At 41.4% G+C, this 23,607-nt stretch overlaps 1 protein-coding gene across 2 annotated transcripts in view; it reads right to left on the bottom strand.

The window, feature by feature from the left end:
* LOC149452172 (bone marrow proteoglycan-like) overlaps positions 1 to 16,623 on the bottom strand; it is a 42,747-nt gene extending 26,124 nt beyond the window's left edge. For both annotated transcript variants that reach the window (XM_089689696.1, XM_089689697.1), the window contains exons 1-2: positions 16,492 to 16,623; positions 299 to 355 (exon numbers count right to left, since the gene is read on the bottom strand). In XM_089689696.1, coding sequence (XP_089545822.1) covers positions 299 to 353 — 55 coding nt within the window. In that variant the 5' untranslated portion in view covers positions 354 to 355; positions 16,492 to 16,623. The remainder of the gene's footprint in view (positions 1 to 298; positions 356 to 16,491) is intronic.
* Between the last annotated feature and the right edge of the window lie 6,984 nt (positions 16,624 to 23,607).

The raw sequence follows: 23,607 nt of genomic DNA, 5'->3' as shown, positions 1-23,607 counted from the left end.
GAGGGTTTGTAGTTGAGTTTTCCTGCAACTATTTTTATTTTTTGTTTTTAGGGAAAAAAAGCCCCAATTTAAACCAAGTTAACAAAATAACCTGCAGGTTGGGTGTGATGTCTAATCAATTTACTCATAGCCATTGAAATGTCTAATATATGGTAATCTGCTGACTGAGTGTCTGACCTAAAGATGATCACTAGAGGATGCACCCCCAAATTTTTATATGAATGTAAAAAGGAACAAAAAAAGGAACAAATCATGAAAATACAAAAATGCTGTGATTATATATAGATTGTCAGCTCACCCGGTGCCTGAGCATAGACTGTTCCCAGCAGAAGCAGAAGCAGTAGACGGATCATGTCTGTGGAGACAAACAGAGAACAATGGAGTCAGTCTTCTAACATGGTTGTATCAGGCATATGCAATAAGATAGCACAATGCAAAATAACCTGTAGCAACCAATTGCATTTCATCTGTCATTGACTATTTGCTACGGCTTGTCAGTACGTCAATGTACCAATTGTTTTCTCATCAGATTTCAAAAGGATGGCAACTTTATATTTATTTATTTATTACAGGTGCTTATATAGTGCCATGATTTTATGCAGCACTTTACATGTACATTTACATCAGTCATACAAAACCCCTGAGCAGTCATTTACTAAACAGTATTTTAATAGGAGACCCAAACTCCTTTGCTATGTGTCGACCAGCTGTCTGAATTTCCAACATGTTGTGAGCACAAGGATTTTTTTGCTGGTTGCAGCACAATAGTACAATAAAATAAAAAAATATTACTTTTTATGATCTTTAGAACCTGACTACAATAATGAAAATCAAAGCTTCAACTGGACCTTTCCAGATCTGAACACTTTATGGACACGATCAGCACTATTTTTTATAACATAGGATATACTATAATATAATTCTAAATACAAAAGAAACCAGGTGTCCACTGTCTACCCAAGAATGTCAGGCCAGGTGGTGCCTAGCTAAAATAATCCCCATATCCAACTGTAAACTGCCGGATTGGCCAATATTTTCTGATGTTTGTAGACATCATACCCATTCAGAGCTAGGAGGCAATGTCAGTGTAAAGCCAAACCCCCAGATCACTTAATAATCATCTCCCAAGTGCAACCCCACTACCCCTTCCTCCATGGTAGCTACATAGTTACATAGTTAGTCTGGCTGAAAAAAGACAAAGGTCCATCCAGTTCAACCATTAAAAAAAATATATAATCCTATACCCACAGTTGATCCAGAGGAAGGCAAAAAACCCAGCAAAGCATAGTGCCTAGATTGTAAGCTCGAAAGAGCAGGGCCCTTGATCCCCTCATGTTTTGCATTGTATTGGTATTGTTCTGTCACATGTTCTGTCTCCCTTTGTAATGTACAGCGCTGAGCGAACTATTGGCGCTTTATAAATACTGTATAATAATAATAATAATAATAGTGCAATTTGCTCCTGCAGGGGGAAAAATTCCTTCCTGATCCTCCGAGAGGCAATCAGATATTCCCTGGATCAACTTTACCTATAAATGTTAGTATCCAGTTATATTCTGTGTATCTAACAAAGAATCCAGGCCTTTTTTAAAGCAATCTACAGTTGCAAGAAAAAGTATGTGAACCCCTTGGGATTACGTGGAGTTTTGCATGAATTGGGCATAAAATGTGCTCTGAACGTCATCTAAGTCACAACAATAGAAGAACACAGTCTGCTGAACATAATACTACACAAACATTAGATGTTGCCATGGTTTAATTGCACATAACATGTAAACATTCACAGTGCAGGGAGGAAATAGTATGTGAACCTTTGGACTTAATAACTGGTTGACCCTCCTTTGGCAGCAATAACCTCAACCAAACGTTTCCTGTAGTTGCAGATCAGACCTGCACCACGATCTGGAGTAATTTTGGACCACTCCTCTTCACAAAACTGTTTCAGTGTAGCAATATTCTTGGGATGTCTGGTGTGAATCGCTCTCTTAAGGTCATGCCACAGCATTTCAATCGGGTTGAGGTCAGGACTCTGACTGGGCCACTCCAGAAGGCGTATTCTGTGCTGTTGCAGCCATTGTTTTGTTGAATGACTTGTATGCTTTGGGTCATTGTCCTGTTGCATCACCCATCCTCTGCGGAGCTTCAGTTGGTGGACAGATGGTCGTACGTTTTCCTGCAAAATGTCTTGATAAACTCTGTAATTCATTTTCCCATCAATGACAACAATCCATCCAGGCCCTGAGGCAGCAAAGCAGCCCCAAACCATGATGCTCCCTCCGCCATGTTTTACAGTGGGGATGAGGTTTTGATGTTGGTGTGCTGGGCCTTTTTTTCTCCACACATAGTGTTGTGTGTTCTTCCCAAACAACTCAATCTTGGTTTCATCTGTCCACAGTATATTTTGCCAGTAGTGCTGTGGAACATCCAGGTCCTCTTTTGCAAACTTCAAACGTGCTGCAATCTTCTTTTTGGACAGCAATGGCTTCCTCCGTGGTGTCTTCCCATGTACTCCATTCTTGTTTCATGTTTTCCTTATTGTAGATGTGTCAACAAAAAATGTTAGCATGTGCCAGAGATTTCTGTAGGTCTTTAGCTGACACTCTGGGATTCTTCTTTACCTCATGCAGCATTCTGCGCTGTGCTCTTGCAGTCATTTTTACAGGACGACCACGCCTAGGGAGAGTAGCAACAGTGCTAAACTTTCTCCATTTGTAGACAGTCTGTCTTACCGTGGACACATGAACATCAAGGCTTTTGGAGATACTTTTGTAACCCTTTCCAGCTTCATGCAAGTCAACAATTCTTGATGGTAGGTCTTCTGAGAGCTCTTTTCTGCGAGGCATGGTTCACACCAGACAGTGCTTCTTGAAACCAGTAAACCCAAAACAGGTGTGTGTTTTTTAAGGGCAGGACAGCTGTCAGCAACACATCCAATATCATCACACTGATTGGAGTCAAGGTTGACTCACTCCTGGCTCCAATTAGCTCTGGGAGAAGTCATTCAGTTAGGGCCTCACATATTTTTTCCTCCCTGCACTGTGAATGTTTACATGTTGTGTGCAATTAAACCATGGCAACATCTAATGTTTGTGTAGTATTATGTTCAGCAGACTGTGTTCTTCTATTGTTGTGACTTAGATGACGTTCAGAGCACATTTTATGCCCAATTCATGCAAAACTCCACGTAATCCCAAGGGGTTCACATACTTTTTCTTGCAACTGTACTTATCTGGCCAGAATCAACTCTTGAGGGAGTCTATTCCACATTTTCACAGCTCTTACTGTGAAGAAACCTTTCCATATTTGGAGATTAAATTTGTTTTCCTCCAGACATAAACAGTGCCCCCTTGTCCTCTGTGATGACCTCAGGGTGACCAACTCTATACCGAGTTCACTATATGAACCAATGATGTATTTATACATGGCGATCATATCCCCCCTTATGTATTATACATGGCGATCATATCCTCCCTTATGTGTTATACATGGCGATCATATCCTCCCTTATGTATTATACATGGCGATCATATCCCCCCTTATGTATTATACATGGAGATCATATCCCCGCTTATGTATTATACATGGAGATCATATCCCCCCTTATGTATTATACATGGTAATCATATCCCCCCTTATGTATTATACATGGAGATCATATCCCCCCTTATGTATTATACATGGAGATCATATCCCCCCTTATGTATTATACATGGTAATCATATCCCCCCTTATGTATTATACATGGTAATCATATCCCCCCTTACTCTCCTCTTCTCAAGAGAGAATTCAGTTCCTCTAATCTTTCCTCATAGCTGAGCTCCTCCATGCCTCTTATCAGTTTGGTTGCCCTTCTCTGTACTTTCTCCAGTTCCCCAATATTCTTTTTGTGAATTTAGTGCCCAAAACTGAACTGCATATTCCAGATGAGGTTTTACTAATGATTTGTACCGGGGTAATATGATATCTCTCTCTCTCTGGAGTCTATACCTCTTTTAATACAAGAGAAAATTTTGCTCGCTTTAGAAACCGCAGCTTGGCATTGCATGCTATTCTTAAGCTTGTGATCTACTAGAACTCCCAGATCCTTCTCCACCATTGATTCCCCCAGTTGTACCCCCCCTAGTAGGTATGATGCATGCATATTCTTAGCCCCCAAGTGCAGAACCTTACATTTATCAACATTAAATCTCATTTGCCACATAGTTGCCCAATTACACAGTGCATTGAGGTTGGTGTCAGGGAGCGAGGAGCCAGACACACAAGGAGGTGCAATTAAAGGTAGGTTTATTAATATAAAAACAAGACAAGAGTCTAGGATGGATGCCAGCACATGGAGCAGCATAAGCCCTGAGGAAAGGTAGGACCTTGACAGTTGGCTTGTAAGTTGAAGACATCCTTTAAGGACGTTATTCCACTGCACAGATTGGTGTCATCTGCAAATACTGAAATGGGATTTATAATCCCAGACTCTATATCGTTTATAAATATATTAAAAAGTAAGTGTCCCAACACTGAACCTTGGGGTACACCACTTATGACCCAAGAACATTCAGAGTATGAATCATTAACCACTTGAAGACTAGCCACTGCATAAAAATGTTTGCAGGGCGGCACGGCTGCGCAAAAGCACGTTTTAATACGTGCTATTGCAAAACAGGTAGGGGGTGCGTGCGAGGCGCGCCACCACCCTACCTGTCCCGCCGATCACGGCCGCGGATGTCAGTCGCCGGATCACGGTCAGTCATTACCGGCCGTTTCCTGGCGATTAGTTTACACACAGCTCTGCTCTCTATCAGTTCCCTGACAGCTCCTAACATGCTGATCGGGACAGAAGAGTTTATCTGTCCGAATCAGTGTGTCTCCGTGCAGTACACACCCCCGCCCCCTAGTAAAACACTCCCCTCACACAGTTAACCCTTTCATTGAATAAAAAAGTTAACCCCTTCCTCCCCAGTGCCATTAGTACAGTGTCAGTATTTTTTTTTTTGCACTGATCACTGTATTGGTGTCACTGGGGATGTCAATGACCCCCCGTTCCAGTTCCCCCCGTGTCAGAATGTCCACCGCAGTCCCGCAGTCCTGTCATAAGTCGCTGATCGCAGCCATAAGTCACTGATTGCCGCCATAAGTCGCTGATCGCCACCATTGATAAAAAAAAAAAATCCCAGTATCTTTCCCGCCATTTATAAACGCTATAACTTTCACGTAAACCAATTTACACGTATTGTTTGTTTGTTTTTTTTAGCAAAGATGTCCCAGAATGCATTTTGACCAAATTTATGACAAAATTTTATTTTTTAACTTTTTTTACTGGACATGTTTTATAGCAAAAAGTCCAAAATGTTTTTTTTTCTCAAAATTGTCAGCCTTTTTTTTTTATAGTGCAAAAAATAAAAAACGCACAGACGATCAAATACCACCGAAAGAAAGCTCAATTTGTGGAAAAAAAAGAGGTAAATTTAATTTGGGTGCAGTGTTGCATGACCACGCAATTGTCAGTTAAAGTAACGCAGCGCCGTAACACAAACCTCTTCTGTAACCACTTCCTAACCACCCTATAGCAGAAATACTGCTACAGGGCGGCATGGGTGCGCAAAATCAAATATATATACATGATTTGCGCTCCCATGGTTTTCATGCCCCTCCCAGATAGTGTCAGATTGCCCGTCAGTACACCAATCATCACATTTAACCCCTTGATTGCCAGGAGCACGCTCATGTACAATAAGCCTCCATTGCTAGTATAGTGTTTAAACGGGTCAATATCTTTGATCAGGTCAGCACTATACCAGCGTTCACATTAGTATAGCGTCCCCAAAAACGCAACGTTAGTGGGATCAGCCCCGGCACCTGCCAGCACCTGCGTTTAGCCCCTACGCTTACCCCCCTTCTCCCCCAGCAAGTGCAGTGTCAGTAGGTCACTGTCACTTGATACATTGCACACAAAACCGCAATGTTCGCAGAATCAGGCCTGATCTCTGTTAGCACTTGCCGGTAAATTTTGATGACTCTCATATGCAGCAGAATGTCAGTACTAGTGCCGCTCTACCTTTTGGTGAACTGTCGAGTACCAGTGGTCTAGTACATCTTGGTCTTTCACATACCTCCTTGATTTTTGGAGATGTTTTTTACGGAATATCTGTATGCGTTGATTGTGGATTAAAGCAATTTATATGCACAACAATTTATCGCCGCCAACCAAAATTCAAACCTTGCCAGACCATTCGCATGGAAACTTATTACGGTTTTCGAATTTACATTTTTTTGGGGCCTAACCCTCAACATGGGCATTACTAAAAGAAATGAATTGCGGTTGTATTGGTCCGCAGACCCGATTCATCATATGCCGTGTTCTCTGCTGCCATGGCCAGGCATAGATATGAGAGTATAATGTGTTTTATGCTCTGTCATCCTCTGGGTAACCCTGAATTTGACCGGCTCCACAAAATTCAGCCCCTCGCAAATTACCTTAACCAAACATTTGCAGATGTCTATATTCCCCAGCAAAACATCTGCGTTGATGAGTCCCTCATTAATTTTTCTGGCCGCCTTGCATTCAAACAATTTCTCCCCTGCAAGCGTGCCAGATATGGGGTCAAGATGTAGAAGACCTGTGAGAGGGCAACAAGCTATACTTATAAGTTTCGGATTAACGAGGGAAAAGATAGTCACATGGAGCCCGCCCGGATGCCAAGACTACATGGGGAGCAGTGACAAGATAGTTTGGGACTTGGTGTCATCCTTTTTCCATATGAGGTACCACTTATATGTGGACAATTTTGTATTCAAGCGTGCCACTATTTAGACATTTGTACAATCTTGGAACTGGCGCTTGTGGCAAAGTGTGACCTAATGTGTGCCCACCATTAGAAGTGGGTGGAAGCAGGGCGGTATATTCTAATGGTGGGCATACCACACACTTTTTCTGGCAGAGATTTCTTCTCATTTTTGTCATTCAGTCCACAGGCGGCATACAAAAAAAAACCACATAGTATATATACCCAACAAGGACCAGCGACGTACTGGTACATTACTGGACTTTGAATGGTTATACCAGGATGATGCCTACAGCTGCAGGCATCATCCTGGTATCGTTTTTTTCAGCCGGCGATCAGCTTTCATGTAAAAGAAATTCTAGTGGCTAATTAGCTGCAGGATTGCTTTTACAAGCAATGGGAGGTGATGCCCCCCCCTCCCCCGTTGCCTTCCATGGCCTTCTCAGGCAGTCTCGTGCCATCGGGGGAACCTGAGAATGCAGCCGGTGTTTCTGCCAGCTGACCATAGAGCTGATTGGAGACCAAAATGGTGCCAATCATCTCTATAGCCTAAGAATTCGGAAGATACAAGCATTTTGTCACTTCAGTTTCGCAGGATATAAACAGCGCCATTTGTAAATTGGGAAAGCATCTGATCACACCGATTTTGGTTTGATTAGATAATGTAAGGGCAGAGGAGATATCTAGAGTCTGATAGACCCCAGATTTCTCAAAAAAGAATATATGTCAATGCCCATTGAAGTTATAGGGGATATTTGCATTCCCTGTTATAGCATTAGAAGTGATCAAAGCAAAAAAAAAATGAAAGGTACAATGTAAAAATAATAAAAAAGAATCAGAATAACTAAAAAAAAAAATCGCCCCTCCCATGCGCTCACACCTGTGTGCACAAGCCTTGACCCTGTGCCGGTATGTAAACAGCGGTTGAACCATGCATGTGAGGTATTGCCACGAACGTCAGATCAAGGGCAGTAATTCTAACACTAGACCTCCTCTGTAAATCTAAAATGGTAGCTTTTAAAGGCTTTTAAAGCGTTGCCTATGGATATTAAAAATGTTTGCAGATTGTCGCCATTGCACGGGGCATGCACAGTTTTAAAGCATGTCATGTTTGGTATCTATTTACTCGGCATACCATTATCTTTTATATTTTATGAAATAATTGACCAATATATTGTGTTTTTGTGCATTAAAAGTAAAAAAAGTATATATTTTTTTTAAAATTTGCATTTGAAAAATCGCTGCACAAATACTATGTGCCATAAAAAAGTGTAGTACCCACCATTTTATTCAGTAGGGTGTCTGCTTTAAAAAATATATATAATGTTTGGGGGTTTAAATTGATTTCCTAGCAACTAATACTGGTTTTTTTCATGTGAACAAAAAGTGTCAGAAAAGGCTTGGTCTTCAGGTGGTTAGAAGAGTGAGTGATGTGTGGCATAAACTTCTAATGCTGGGCATAAAACACCCCCACCCCCCAAAACAACCCCTTTTTGGAAAGTAGACACCCCAAACTATTTGCTGAGAGGCATGTTGAATCAATAGAAGAATTTTTTTTTTACCACAAGTTTTTGGAAAATCACAAAAAAAATATTTTTTTTTTTACACAAAATTGTAACATTTAAGTGATTTACTGCTCACACAAGCCATGGGTATATGTGGAATTACTCCCCAAAATACATTTTGCTACTTCTCCCGAGTATGGGGGTACCATATGTGAGAGACTTAGGCAGTCTAGCCAAGCACAGGACCCCAAAATCCAATAAGCACCTTCAGGCTTTTAAAGGGCTTTATTTCCTCATTACACTTCCTGACTACCTATCACAGTTTTGGAGGCCGTGAAATGCCAGGATAGCACCTAACCCCCAAATGACCCCTTTTTGGAAAGTAGACACCCCAAGGAATTTGATAAAAAGCACGGTAAGAATTTTGCAGATCTCATTTGTTGCCACAAGTTTTTGGAAAATGAAGAAAAAAAACAAAAACATATTTTTTCTATTCTTTTTTTAGATTTCAAAACCGTGTGAGAAAAAAATTAGATCTGCAAAATACTCACCATGCCTCTTTTTAAATTCCTTGGGGTGTCTACTTTCCAGAAAGAGGTAATTTGGGGGGGAGTAAATCATTTAAATGACAACTTTGTGTAAAAAAAAAAAAAGTTTTGTCATTTTCCAGAAACTTGCGGAAAAAAAAAAAATCTTCCATGGACTCAATATGCCTCTCAGCAGATAGCTTAGGGTGTCTACTTTCCGAAAAGGGGTCATTTGAGGGTGTTTGTACTATCCTGGTATTTTTGCACCTCAAGAAATGTGATAAGCAGTCAGAAAGTTAAAGCTGTGTAAATTCCATTATCTATACCATAGTTTGTAGACGCTATAACTTTCACACAAAGAAATCAATATACACTTATTGGGAATTTTTTAACCAAAAACATGTAGCAGAATACATTTTGGCTTAAATTTATGACGATATTTACATTTTTTTGGGGATATTTTTTATGACCGAAATGAGAAAATATTGTTTTTTTTTAAAAAAAAAAATTTCTTAAAAAATATTTTTGGTTATAGCACCAAAAATAAAAAGTGCAAAGGTAATCAAATACCACCAAAAGAAAGCTCTATTTGTGTTAAAAAAGGACATAAATTTCATTTATGTACCGTATTGCATGACCGCGCAATTGTCCGTTAAACTAGCGCAGTGCTGTATAGCAAAAAAATGTCGTAAATTGCAGTATCTATACCATAGTTTGTAGACGCTATAACTTTCACACAAAGCAATCAATATACACTTATTGGGATTTTTTTTACCAAAAACATGTAGCAGAATACATTTTGGCCTAAATTTATAACTAACTTTGAGTTTACTATATATTTTTTATAGCTGAAAGTAAAAAATATTGTTTTTCTACAAAATTTTTGGTATTTTCCTGTTTATAGCGTGAAAAATAAAAAGCGCAGGTGATCAAATACCACCGAAAAAAAGCTTTATTTGTGTGAAAAAAGGACGTAAATTTCGTTTGGGTGCAGCATTGCATGACCGCGCAATTATCAGTTGAATTAGTGCAGCGCCGAGTAGCAAAAAGAGGCCTGGTCATTAAGGGGGGTAAATCCTCAGGAGCTCAAGTGGTTAACCACTACTCTCTGAATACGATCTTTTAGCCAGTTTTCTACCCATTTACATACTGATTTTTCCAAGCCTGTAAACTTTACCTTACACATTAGTATTGTGTGGGGAACTGTGTCAAACGCTTTTGCAAAATCCAAGTATACCACGTCCACCGCCACCCCTCTGTCCAAGTATACCACGTCCACCGCCACCCCTCTGTCCAAGGTTTTCCTCACCCCTCATAAAAAGAAATCAGATTTTATTGACAACTTCTGTCTTTCATGAATCCATGCTGTCTGTTGCTAAAAATATTTTTTTTCCAGCAAGAACTCATCTATGTGGTATTTTATTAAACTCTCCAGTATCTTCCCAACTATAAAAGTTACACTAACAGGTCTATAATTACTTGGTAAAGATTTTGATCCCTTTTTAAATATTGGCACCACATTGGCCTTATGCCAATCCAGTGCTACTATGCCATTCATTAAAGTGTCTCTAAAAATGAGAAACAAGGACTTTGGAATGACAGAGCTCAATTCTTTAAGGACTTGTGGGTGTATGCCATCTGGTCCAAGTGCTTTATTCATCTTTGTTCTGTCTAAATAGTTTTGGATCATATCAGTTGTGAGCCAATATGTATCATCTGGAGCTGTGTCAATACCTTGCCCATTATGGACAAGAGCTTCCCCATGGGATTTCATACATTTGCTTTCTCTTTGTCCCCAATCACCCACTCTAGATTATTTTGTAATGGGTCTACATGCTCAGACTGGAGATTTTTACTAATAATATATTTGAAGAATTATTTGGGGTTGGTCCTGCTATCTTTTGCAATCTATCGTTCATTTTCACTTTTTGCGGCCTTTATTTCCTTTTTGCATATTCGGTTATATTCTTTGTAGTGTTTAAACAATTATAGCGTGCCTTCATTTTTATATTTAATAAAAGCTCTTTTCTTATTATCTATAGCTTTCTTCACTTTGGGTCTAAACCACATAGGTTTGATTTTTAGCCTTTTAAACTTGTTGCCCATGGGAACATATTTTGCAGTGTGTTTACATAGTCTTTTTGAAGAACTCCCATTTCTGTGTTGTGTTTATTGATGCCAATATTCCCTCCCAGTCTAAGTTTTGGAGACCAGCTCTCTTAAAATTGAGCGTTTTAATTTTTCCCGTATGTGCTTGCTGTTTACAGCTAACAATAAATGATGTCATGTTATGGTCACTGCTACCCAGATGTTCTTTTATATGGAACTTGTAATAAGCTCTGCATAGTTTGAGATTACTAGGTCCAGCAGAGCATTATTCCTAGTTGGGGACTCTATGAGCTTACCAAAAAATTGTCCTGTAGTAGGCTTAAAAATGTTTTCCCTTTAACTGTTTCTGCAGTGCCATTACTCCAGTCAATTTCTGGGTAGTTAAAATCCCCATTATCACTGTCCCAGCTTTTTCAGTCTTTGCAAGGAGCTGAGTCTCCACCTCCTCATTAACACTGGGAGGCCTATAACAAACTCCAATGCTTACCTTTATAGTACGCACCCCCATGTGCAGTTCCACCCACAATGCTTTAGCCTCATCACATAAATTGCCATAGCCTTCCCCCCATCTTTCCCCATTCCACCCACCAATAAGTACTGACCCCTGTCTGATCTGTCTACCCCGTTATAATCTAATTCTCCCTCCCCCCTCGGTCCTAGTTTAAATTCTCCTCTAGTCTTCCCATAAACCTCTCCCCTAGCACAGAAGACCCTCTTCCATTTAGGTGCAAACCATCTCTAGCATATAGGTTGCACCCCAATGAAAAGTCAGCCCAGTTCTCTAGAAACCCAAATCCTTCCAGCTTACACCAGTTCTTTAGCCATGCATTGAGTTCTCTAATCTCCCCGTCTTTCCTGAGTTGTGCATGGCACAGGTAATATTTCAGAGAATATCACCTTGGAGGTCCTTCCCTTCAACTTGCAGCCTAGTTCTTTAAATTGATTCTTAAGGAGCCTCCACCTTCCATGTATTCTGTCATTGGTTCCAACATGAACCAAGACAGCTGGGTCATGCCCAACCCCTCCCAGTAATTTATCAACCCAATCCACCACATGCCGAACCCTGGCACCAGAGAAACAGCAAACCATTTGGTTGAGGTGGTCCTGGTGACAAATTATTCTATCAGTCTTCTGATATAGAATCCCCAACTACCACAAGCTGTCTAGGCCTTCCTGCACTACCCTCACCACCCCTCCCAGGTGGTCTGCCCTCCCGGCTGTTAGAGATAGCAGTGACATCCAGGACTGCCACCACTTAGCTTGCCACCTCCACATCTTCACCCAACTTGGCAAATCTGTTTTGGTGCACAAACCCAGGGCCAGCCTTTTCTGTGAGCCCCTACCACTCCCTCATCTTCCTACCTGATAATTCTGATTAACCCCTCCACATCAATCCCATTAGTTACCTGCTCAGGGAGCATAAGACCCCTTTCAAGGTTGTCAGTTCTGCCCAGTGTTGCAACTTTCTCCTCCAGACCTCTAATGCAAGATTCCAGAAGGGCAACCCGCTCATATCTGTCACAGAGGTATCCATCCTGGAGTTATTGCTTCATTGCTGCATACATGCAGCACACTGTTCACTGCACAAAACCTTCCACCCTGCTAGCACTCATATCCCAGTTACAATGTTAATAAGAAATATCAGTTGTCACTTATAGGTTAGTAGACTCCCGTTATCTCCTGTTGTCAACTCCAGTTTTTTACTCCACTTAGGCTGGCCATACATTATACAATTATCTGCAGATTTTTGGTTTAGATTTACCAAAAACCATATAATAGGAGGACAAACCTAAACAACACTTTCAGTTGTATCCAATTAGGCAGGCCCTTGCACTACATAGTTGAAGGTAAATCTAAAGGAAATTGGGCAGAAAATCTGCAGATAATTGTATAATGTATGGCCAGCCTTAGTCAAAGATCTGGCAAGCAAAATACAGCAAGCTCAGAGTGAGCTCTACAGCAAGTTATATAGGACCTGTATCACCTGAGACCAATTAACCTCTCCCCTTAATTAGCAGACTGAAGGAACACAAGTAAAAGAAAAAAAATATATATTTAAAAAGTGACAGAAAACATGATTTAAAAAAGTAAAAGCTTTTAGTAAGACCCAAAGAAGAAAATAAAACAACTACAAGCACCAGCAGTCAAAAGTAAAACTTTTTCACTCTCCACTCAAATTTCCCACTCTTTTTAGCTATCAGCCATCAAAAAATGCCAGACCAAAAGCCGCCATCAAAAAGCCAAAGCTTAGATGGAGCAGAGATGTCACCCCATCTTTACAATGCTCTGACCTGTAGATTGGCCACACAGACTGAGAGGAGGTCACATTCACCACCATACCGAGAAGCACTGAGTGTTTTTTAATCATGGCCACAGAAGAGGAAGCTGCCATGAAATGCTAAAGGTGAGCATCAAGAGGTTTATAGACAGACAGGGTCATTTTAAAACAAAGTTTTGTTGAAGAGACACTCTCTTCTTCCCCCATGCCAGCACCTCCAGGTGACCAAACATTCTTTCCTTACTTTCATCTAGGACTGCTCTTAGAAACCATAGGGCCCCCATACAGCCAACCTCACAGCCCCCCCCCACACACACACACAACCCCCCCAAAAGAAAAACAGTTTGCTAAGCTTCAGTTATGAATGAACACAGTGAGTGACTGGTACCGATCACTTAGTGGTCATTCAGGAAAAGAAGGGACTGGAAAATGTAACATATCTCCAACCTGAAGGATCCTATTGTGTGCTTGCAGCTGCCGGTGGGAAGGAGAGAATCCGGCAGCCCCATAGTGGTTGAGACACAGGGGGCCTAGGCAGCAGGGGGAAACATATGGTGCACTAGGAGGGTGATAGGTGCATCGGGAGGGGACTGCTTAGAAAGCCATACAGGGGATCAGATCCAGTGTTTGCCCCTCCCTCTGTGCTGATCACCCTCCCTGCCCACATTCACCCAGCTGCATGGGCACCGTTGTTGGCCTGGGCTTTGTACAGGAGGACTGGTGGTACCCCCTGATTCACAGCCCTGCTCTCATCTGCAGCCTCCTTGAAAATTCCAGAACATCTGGATATAAGAAAATACAACATTCACAATGCAGTGCCTGTTGCCTGAGCAGTCAATCAGCAGGTCCAAGTACTTTTTCATGGGGGCATGATTTGCAAAGTGCAGGTAGTTATCATTAGGGGATAGTTTGTCTAGAACTTTTGCGGAGGCTGCAGTGGGAATCAGAACCAATAATTAAAAGATGACAGAAAATGATTCACTTCTCTAGCAAGACAGTGAGCTGGAAAAATTACAGTTGCAAGAAAAAGTATGTGAACCCCTTGGGATTACGTGGAGTTTTGCATGAATTGGGCATAAAATGTGCTCTGAACATCATCTAAGTCACAACAATAGAAGAACACAGTCTGCTGAACATAATACTACACAAACATTAGATGTTGCCATGGTTTAATTACACATAACATGTAAACATTCACAGTGCAGGGAGGAAAAAGTATGTGAGGCCCTAGCTTAATGACTTCTCCCAGAGCTAATTGGAGCCAGGAGTGAGCCAACCTTGACTCCAATCAGTGTGATGATATTGGATGTGCTGCTGACAGCTGTCCTGCCCTTAAAAAACACACACCTGTTTTGGGTTTACTGGTTTCAAGAAGCACTGTCTGATGTGAACCATGCCTCGCATAAAAGAGCTTTCAGAAGACCTACGATCAAGAATTGTTGACTTGCATGAAGCTGGAAAGGGTTACAAAAGTATCTCCAAAAGCCTTGATGTTCATGTGTAAACGGTAAGACAGACTGTCTACAAATGGAGAAAGTTTAGCACTGTTGCTACTCTCCCTAGGCGTGGTCATCCTGTAAAAATGACTGCAAGAGCACAGCGCAGAATGCTGCATGAAGTAATGAAGAATCCCAGAGTGTCAGCTAAAGACCTACAGAAATCTCTGGCACATGCTAACATTTTTGTTGACACATCTACAATAAGGAAAACATTAAACAAGAATGGAGTACATGGGAGGACACCACAGAGGAAGCCATTGATGTCCAAAAAGAATATAGCAGCACGTTTGAAGTTTGCAAAAGAGCACCTGGATGTTCCACAGCACTACTGGCAAAATATAATGTGGACAGATGAAACTAAGATTGAGTTGTTTGGGAAGAACACACAACACTATATGTGGAGAAAAAAAAGGCACAGCACAGCAACATCAAAACCTCATCCCCACTGTAAAACATGGCGGAGGGAGCATCATGGTTTGGGGCTGCCTTGCTGCCTCAGGGCCTGGACGGATTGTTGTCATTGATAGGAAAATGAATTCCAGAGTTTATCAAGACATTTTGCAGGAAAACGTACAACCATCTGTCCGCCAACTGAAGCTCCGCAGAGGATGGGTGATGCAACAGGACAATGACCCAAAGCATACAAGTAATTCAACAAAACAATGGCTGCAACAGCACAGAATACACCTTCTGGAGTGGCCCAGTCTGAGTCCTGACCTCAACCCGATTGAAATGCTGTGGCATGACCTTAAGAGAGCAATTCACACCAGACTAACCAAACTAAAACAGTTTTGTGAAGAGGAGTGGTCCAAAATTACTCCTGCACAACGCAGGTCTGATCTGCAACTACAGGAAACGTTTGGTTGAGGTTATTGGTGCCAAAAGGAGCGTCAACCAGTTATTAAGTCCAAAGGTTCACATACTTTTTTCTCCCTGCACTGTGAATGTTTACATGTTATGTGCAATTAAACCATGGCAACATCTAATGTTTGTGTAGTATTATGTTCAGCAGACTGTGTTCTTCTATTGTTGTGACTTAGATGACATTCAGAGCACATTTTATGCCCAATTCATGCAAAACTCCATGTAATCCCAAGGGGTTCACATACTTTTTCTTGCAACTGTAGGTTCAAAGTACTACAGATAAGTTTAATATTAGAGTGAGGGGAACAGTTGTCACCTGAACATTGGAAGACTATCCGCCACCTCTTCTTCTGGTCACATATCTAAAATGTTGTATTTCTCATGACTTTCTGTATGGTAAATGTCCCCGATGGGGACACAGACAGCAATAAACTGCACTATCCTACATATATCATTCACAACTGTTAAGTTATACGAACTACCCCGGGTTCACACTAGCTTGCAGGCTGGTTGTGGGTGCAGGAATGGCACCTAATCCAGCACCCGCAATTACCTGCAGCTGAATTGCGCTGCTCTTGAGAGATGCACAGGGCTGCCATTTATTCTGAATGGCTCCCCTATGCAAGCTAATAATAAGGTAACCCATAACATTACAAAATTTTGGTATATCTATAAATTTGGTCAACTTAAAATCAATCTCCAATGGTTGGGTCATGTGAAACAGTCATCAAAGGTGGTCACAAATACAGTTGTATCAGGAAATAAAAGAAAGAAGGGGTAAGAGTAAGAAGCTTGGATAGTGCTGATGACAAAGAAGCCTAGGAAGCAGATGAGGGCAAAATATCGATGAAAATGAAGAAATACTTTGAAGAGGTGAAGGTTCTCCGCGAGCTGTAACTTTACGGAGTAAGGTAAGTGCTGTTATCATTTTACCTTAAGAGTCTGGAAGCTCTTGTGTCTTCAGGCTTCAGAGTTTTTCTTTATGATTCTTCCTTCCTTCTCAGAGACCTCATATCACTCTCTTATATCTTGGGTTCAGTAGTTGTGGTTTGTCTGGTGCTCACACCACAAATAAGGCAATTTGTTATGCAAAGATCAAGGCAGATAATCTCCAAAATCCTTGCTGTTGGTTATTACCCAAGTACAGCCGTTTAAAGTGACTGGTTGAGTTCTCATTTTTGGCTAATTTCAGTCAAATGTATCAATTTCATATATTAAACGTGTGTATCAGCCCTTCATTACCTTTGCCATTTGTCAGCGCTCTGATAGGTGAACTGAAAATTACTCCATTAAGCAGCACTGTACCAAATATTTGTTTTATATTCTTTTTTACTTAGACAGATAGAGCTTTCTTTTGGTGTGTGTGTATATATATATATATATATATATATATATATATATATCAGGCCTGTGGTCAGAGAGAGTGAGGGATGTTGTCGTTAAGTTAGTGGTTCCTGGGAAGAAAAAAAGGGCCCGGTCTTGGAGGGAGAAATAAATGCCCAGTGTTAGTGATCAGGGGTAAGAAAAAGAAAAAAATCTTGGTGTGATGGGAAAGAAAAATGTCCAGTGTCAGTCATTTGTTAGTGCTGATTGTCGTTAAGTGGGAGAAAAAAATTTAGTTGTCAGTGGAAGGAAAAGCGGGTGGCGATGGGAACAATAAGGGCTTAGCAAGGGGAACACTTGTGCCCATTTGGAGTTGGGGGGGGGGGGACAATAGTGTCCAGTGGGGAATAGGGGAAACAATAGTACCCAGAGGGGGATGAGAAAAACAAAAGTGCCCAGTGGGGGATGAGGGAAACAATAGTGCCCAGTGGTGAACTGGGGAAAACAATAGGGCCCAGGAGGGAGGAGCAATAGTGACAGTGGAGGATGGAGGAAAACAATAGGGCCCGGGAGGGGGGACAATAGTGACAGTGGGGGATGGGGAAAACAATAGGGCCCTGGGGGGATGGGGGGAAAACAATAGTGCCCAGTGGGGGAAACAATTGGAGGAGAACGATATTGCACTGCAGGGACATGTTTTCTTCTCATTAACACACCAACTCAGGAACATTTTTCCTTTCAGGGACACTACTGCCTCAAGGACATTTTTTCAGTCCAGCACAACACTGGGCTTTTTTTTTTTTTAGTGACAACCTTGACTGAGGGACATTGTTTTTCTTTGCACAGTTAGTTCCATATTTGTGCACCAATTTTAAAGTTTTCAATAACCTGCAGTGCAACACAAACATGGATACTTCATTACAAACAGTTTGGTGCATGCCATAAAGGCCCTGTCCCTTTGGGGTTGATAAAAGGCCTCTGCAATGGTTGTGCAATGGTTGGGTGCCAAGGGAGGGACATAGTTTCCCATGTTCGCTCTGAGCACTGGATGACCTTGTCCCACCATTGGGTGCTATATATAGGCAACCAGTACTCCCACAGGCCCCTAGGGGTCAAGCAAGTATAGCTGGATGACCCATTGTAAAACCTTCTACCTCAGGGGAAAAACCATTCTCCCAACCCCTTCCTCTTTTTCCCCTTTCCTTTCACTATCCCTTCCCCCCTTAATTAGTATATATTACCGGGTTATAGGTATTGCTTGATATTTTGACTGGGGATGTTTTTGGCCTTCACTGTGGGCTCCCTGTGTCATTATGCTCTGGTTTCTGGCACAGCGGCCATCATGCACACACCAGAGGCATGGCAATGCATGATGTCATTGCACACCGGTCTTATGCGATGACGCCACACACCGCCATGTCAGTGGATCCTGGGTTGCATGTCACACTGCGATGCACCTGTGCAGTGGGTGTGCATTCCCTGTTCTAGGGACACCATTGACCATTTTTGAGGACCATCTTCCTCTCTTTACCCATATATATCTACCTGCCAGGCTCCGCCCAACGGGATCTCTAGTGGTCCACAGCACGGGATTTCCCAGGACGCGGAGTCTAAGTCCCAGTCTGCCTTTTCACCAGAGCCCTTGATGGTGGGGATGGACTTGGTGCAAGACTGGAACCAGGTCGCGCCCCTGGGAACCCCCGTCGGTGGTAGAGGGGTCCCGCTGAGGGTGTGTGCCCGGGATGAGCCTGCTGTGAAGGGGATGACAGGTCCCGATCCGAGCGGGATGGATGGATGACTGCTAGGAGTGAGCGAGGTCAGACTAGCCGGGTCGGTAACAGTGGGGACAGGTGCGGTACCAAGCAGCAGGCAAAGAGTAGTCAGGTCACACGCCGGGTTCAATAACAGAGGGTCCAAAATAACAGAAACTACAGGCAGAAGGATGGTCAGGGACGAGCCGGGGTCAGAGCAGGCGAGGGTCAGCATAAGTCAGAACAGGCAGAGTTTGGCAACAAGGAAACGTACTACAGGAACAGGAACAAGACCTTGCGGCAACTTGGAGATGCACAGGGCAGGTTTAAATAGAGCGCCCTGTTCTCCCGTTGGTGCGGCCGCGATCGCTAGTGCGCATGCGCGGCGGCCCCGCGATCGCCGAGGACTCTGTGCTCGCCGGCTCGGACGGATTGGCAATCTGCGCATGCGCGCACCGCCGAGCGCCCGGGATCCCTGACACTACCATTTAGTCATGAACTTTTTGACTTCCCTGCTGGGCATACATTCATGGTGATCGATAAACTTTTGTGACCAGGTCAGATGCTATCTATTTTAACATAGCTGTTTTTCATTGCTATACTCAGGACATAGATACATACAGTTGCAAGAAAAAGTATGTGAACCCCTTGGGATTACGTGGAGTTTTGCATGAATTGGGCATAAAATGTGCTCTAAACGTCATCTAAGTCACAACAATAGAAGAACACAGTCTGCTGAACATAATACTACACAAACATTAGATGTTGCCATGGTTTAATTGCACATAACATGTAAACATTCACAGTGCAGGGAGGAAAAAGTATGTGAACCTTTGGACTTAATAACTGGTCGACCCCCCTTTGGCAGCGATAACCTCAACCAAACGTTTCCTGTAGTTGCAGATCAGACCTGCACAGCTATCTGGAGTAATTTTGGACCACTCCTCTTCACAAAACTGTTTCAGTGTAGCAATATTCTTGGGATGTCTGGTGTGAATCGTTCTCTTAAGGTCATGCAACAGCATTTCAATCGGATTGAGGTCAGGACTCTTTGGGTTATGAATAAAGATTGATTATTATATATAAACCTTTTTGTGATATATTACAATAAAATAAACTAAATTAAAACATAAAGTGTTCAAAAAATCACAAAAGTCCAAAAACCAAAAAGTGTCCAAAAAGTGTCCCAAAAAAATGTCCAAAAAAAGTCCAAACAATGTCCAAAAAATCCCAAATTTTCAAACTTTTTCATCAAATAAAAGGATTGACTCCTATTCCATCCAGTAAGAACCTCAAAATAAAAGATACAAAATCTAGTGCATTACCATAGTAGAATAAAGTAATCACCCAGTGCAACTCTCAATATCGTGGAAAAAGTATATATATATTTATATAATAAATGAATAAATTATTCAAATCAAAAACCTTTTCTTATAGTGCGCATAAACACAAATCAGCTGTGAGCACTCAGTGATCACTACAACTCTGTGCACACCATCAACCAGCACACAATAGTACTAAATACTATTACCCTCTGTGAGTATTGAAAAGCTTTGACAATACTATGGATCATAAATCCTCCATACTCTCTTCAAAGGCATTTTTCCAAGGTCCTCAGAAAGATAATAATGGTCTCAGGACTGATATTTCAAAGCATAGGGATAGATTTATTAATCACTTACATTTAAACATAGATATTTTAGCTCCAGACATGGCTCTAGGCGATTTCCACCAAACAATGTAGAAAACCATGTGTGGATAACCAACAAAATGGCCACGGCAACACTTCTGGTCTTTGTGCGTGCGTCTTGACGTCACTCACTAACGCGTTTCGTCACTTCCGGACTTCGTCAGACATCAGACTTTTTGCACGATATTGAGAGTTGCACTGGGTGATTACTTTATTTTACTATGGTAATGCACTAGATTTTGTATCTTTATTTTGAGGTTCTTACTGGATGGAATAGGAGTCAATCCTTTTATTTGATGAAAAAGTTTGAAAATTTGGGATTTTTTGGACATTGTTTGGACTTTTTTTTGGACATTTTTTTTGGGACACTTTTTGGACACTTTTTGGTTTTTGGACTTTTGTGATTTTTTGAACACTTTATGTTTTAATTTAGTTTATTTTATTGTAATATATCACAAAAAGGTTTATATATAATATTGCACTTTTTAGGGAGAAAGTATGACTTTTTGAGGGGTGTAAAGGAGAAGGGTATACATTTATTCAAAGAATGATTATTGGTCTTTTAACATATTGCATGTCTTATACTTCTCTGCCCTCAAAGTCCCATGGGGTTTTCTGACCTTCTGGTCGTATCTTTTTTGTAAGTTCAATGACATTGATGGAATCCGATTTACAGTAGGTTCATATGTATATTTGTATGCATGATATTTGGTACACTTGCACTACTATTTCTGTTTTGCATTTTATTCTTTAGGTAGCAGTCCAACTTATGCACCTCTTGCTCCTAATGAAGCAACAAACGTGAAACATGTCAAAGCCTTATGTGAATGAATGGTGGCAATCTTTGGAAAATCTTATCTATATTATCATTTGGATATTGCGTACTTCTTTCAAAGTATATGGCCACCACCTTAATAGACATAAGTGTGCAGGATGCTACAATGTTCTATTGTAAATTTATTTTAATTGTTGATTAATAAAGATTGTGTAATTTTAGGATCATTTTGGTGTGGTGCCTATAAAGTCCGTGGACCGCGGTCTAACACTTGCTTTTTCATTCTATTAATACACAAGAAGGCACAAAACCAGGACACGACCTTACAAAGAAACCATATAGTCTCTACGTAGTGCCTATTCATCCACAAAGTGGTTCTAAAGGCTTAAGGTTGTGTACCTCCATGCATTCTATTCATGAAGGTAAAAAAACCTTCTGTGTGCAGCAGCCTCCCCAAATACTCACCTGAGCCCGATCTTGGTCCAGCGATGTGCACAGGAGACTGGGCTTTCCCGGGTCTCCCTCTCCTTATTGGCACATGCTGCTGTCAATCACAGCCTGTGAGGAGGAAGCAGGGACGGTGCTGAGTCCCGTTCTGCTGTGTCAGAGGGAGAGAGGAAGGGCCAAGTCCAGCTCTACTGTGTCTTATTGATGCAGAGAGTGGGACTTGGGAGCAAACATGTACCAGTGCCCCCATAGCAAGCTGCTTACTATGGGGGCTTTGCTCAGGGTAGAGGAGCCAGAAGCACTGGTGGGGGACCCGAGGAGAGGAGGATTGACTCTGATCTGTGCAAAATCACTGCACAGAGCAGGTAAGTATAACATGTTGGTTATTTAAAAAAAACAAGTCTTTACTATCACTTACCACTATCATGCCTTTAATATCGCTAATATGACTTGCCCTCTGGAAGATTTACCCCCCTTCCTGACCAGGCCTTTTTTTGCGATGTAGCACTGTGTTATTTTAACTGACAATTGAGTGATCATGCAACACTGTACACAAATTAAATTTATGACTTTTTTTTCTACAAATAGAGCTTACTTTTGGTGGTATTTGATCACCTCTGAGTTTTTTACTTTTTGCGTTAAAAATATTTTTTTATATTTCAAAATTGTCAGTGTATTTTTGTTTATATTTTCTACCACAAAACATATTCAATATAAAAAAATCAAATGTCTTCATAAATATAGGTCAAATAGTATTCTGCTACATATTTTTGGTAAAAAAAATCCCAGTATGCATGTAATAATTTGTTTGCCCAAAAGTTATAGTGTCTACAAACTATGGGACTGATACTGGAATTTTTATTTTGTAATTTATACTAGTAATGGCAGTGATCAGCGACTTACACTGGAACTGCAATATTGCAGTGGACATTTTTAAACTAACTGACACTTTCTGGGAACCAGTGACACTAATATAGTGATCAGTGCTAAAAATATACACTAATCACTGTACTATTGACACTGGTTAGGAAGGGGTTAACATCTAGGGTGATCAAAAAGTTCAATGTGGGCCTAGCTATGTGTTTTGTGTACACTAGGTGGTGTTGGAACAAGAGGAAGTGATGGATCGTGTTCTCAGCTCTGCAGGAACACATGATCTATCACTCCCTCCTGTCACAACAGAGCTGTGGTACAGCTCTGTTTTTCCTCCATGCCCAACAATCTGTGATTGCTGGCTTCTGCTGTGACAGTTCACAGCAGAAGTGATACACCGGTGGTGTGAGAGTGCCCCCCCACCGTGAGGCGGAAGTGCAAAATCACGTATACAGTTGCAAGAAAAAGTATGTGAACCCCTTGGGATTACGTGGAGTTTTGCATGAATTGGGCATAAAATGTGCTCTGAATGTCATCTAAGTCACAACAATAGAAGAACACAGTCTGCTGAACATAATACTACACAAACATTAGATGTTGCCATGGTTTAATTGCACATAACATGTAAACATTCACAGTGCAGGGAGGAAAAAGTATGTGAGGCCCTAGCTTAATGACTTCTCCCAGAGCTAATTGGAGCCAGGAGTGAGCCAACCTTGACTTCAATCAGTGTGATGATATTGGATGTGTTGCTGACAGCTGTCCTGTCCTTAAAAAACACACACCTGTTTTGGGTTTACTGGTTTCAAGAAGCACTGTCTGATGTGAATCATGCCTCGCATAAAAGAGCTCTCAGAAGACCTACGATCAAGAATTGTTGACTTGCATGAAGCTGGAAAGGGTTACAAAAGTATCTCCAAAAGCTTTGATGTTCATGTGTCCACGGTAAGACAGACTGTCTACAAATGGAGAAAGTTTAGCACTGTTGCTACTCTCCCTAGGCGTGGTCGTCCTGTAAAAATGACTGCAAGAGCACAGCGCAGAATGCTGCATGAGGTAAAGAAGAATCCCAGAGTGTCAGCTAAAGACCTACAGAAATCTCTGGCACATGCTAACATTTTTGTTGACACATCTACAATAAGGAAAACATTAAACAAGAATTCAGAGCACATTTTATGCCCAATTCATGC

The sequence above is a fragment of the Staurois parvus genome, unplaced genomic scaffold (genome assembly GCF_062004578.1).
Source record: "Staurois parvus isolate SC_StPar_1 unplaced genomic scaffold, SC_StPar_1.0 ptg000493l, whole genome shotgun sequence".
Classification (NCBI taxonomy): Eukaryota; Metazoa; Chordata; class Amphibia; order Anura; family Ranidae; genus Staurois; species Staurois parvus.
Note: the sequence above shows the minus strand (reverse complement) of the source record. Positions and strands in the feature narration are given on the sequence as shown.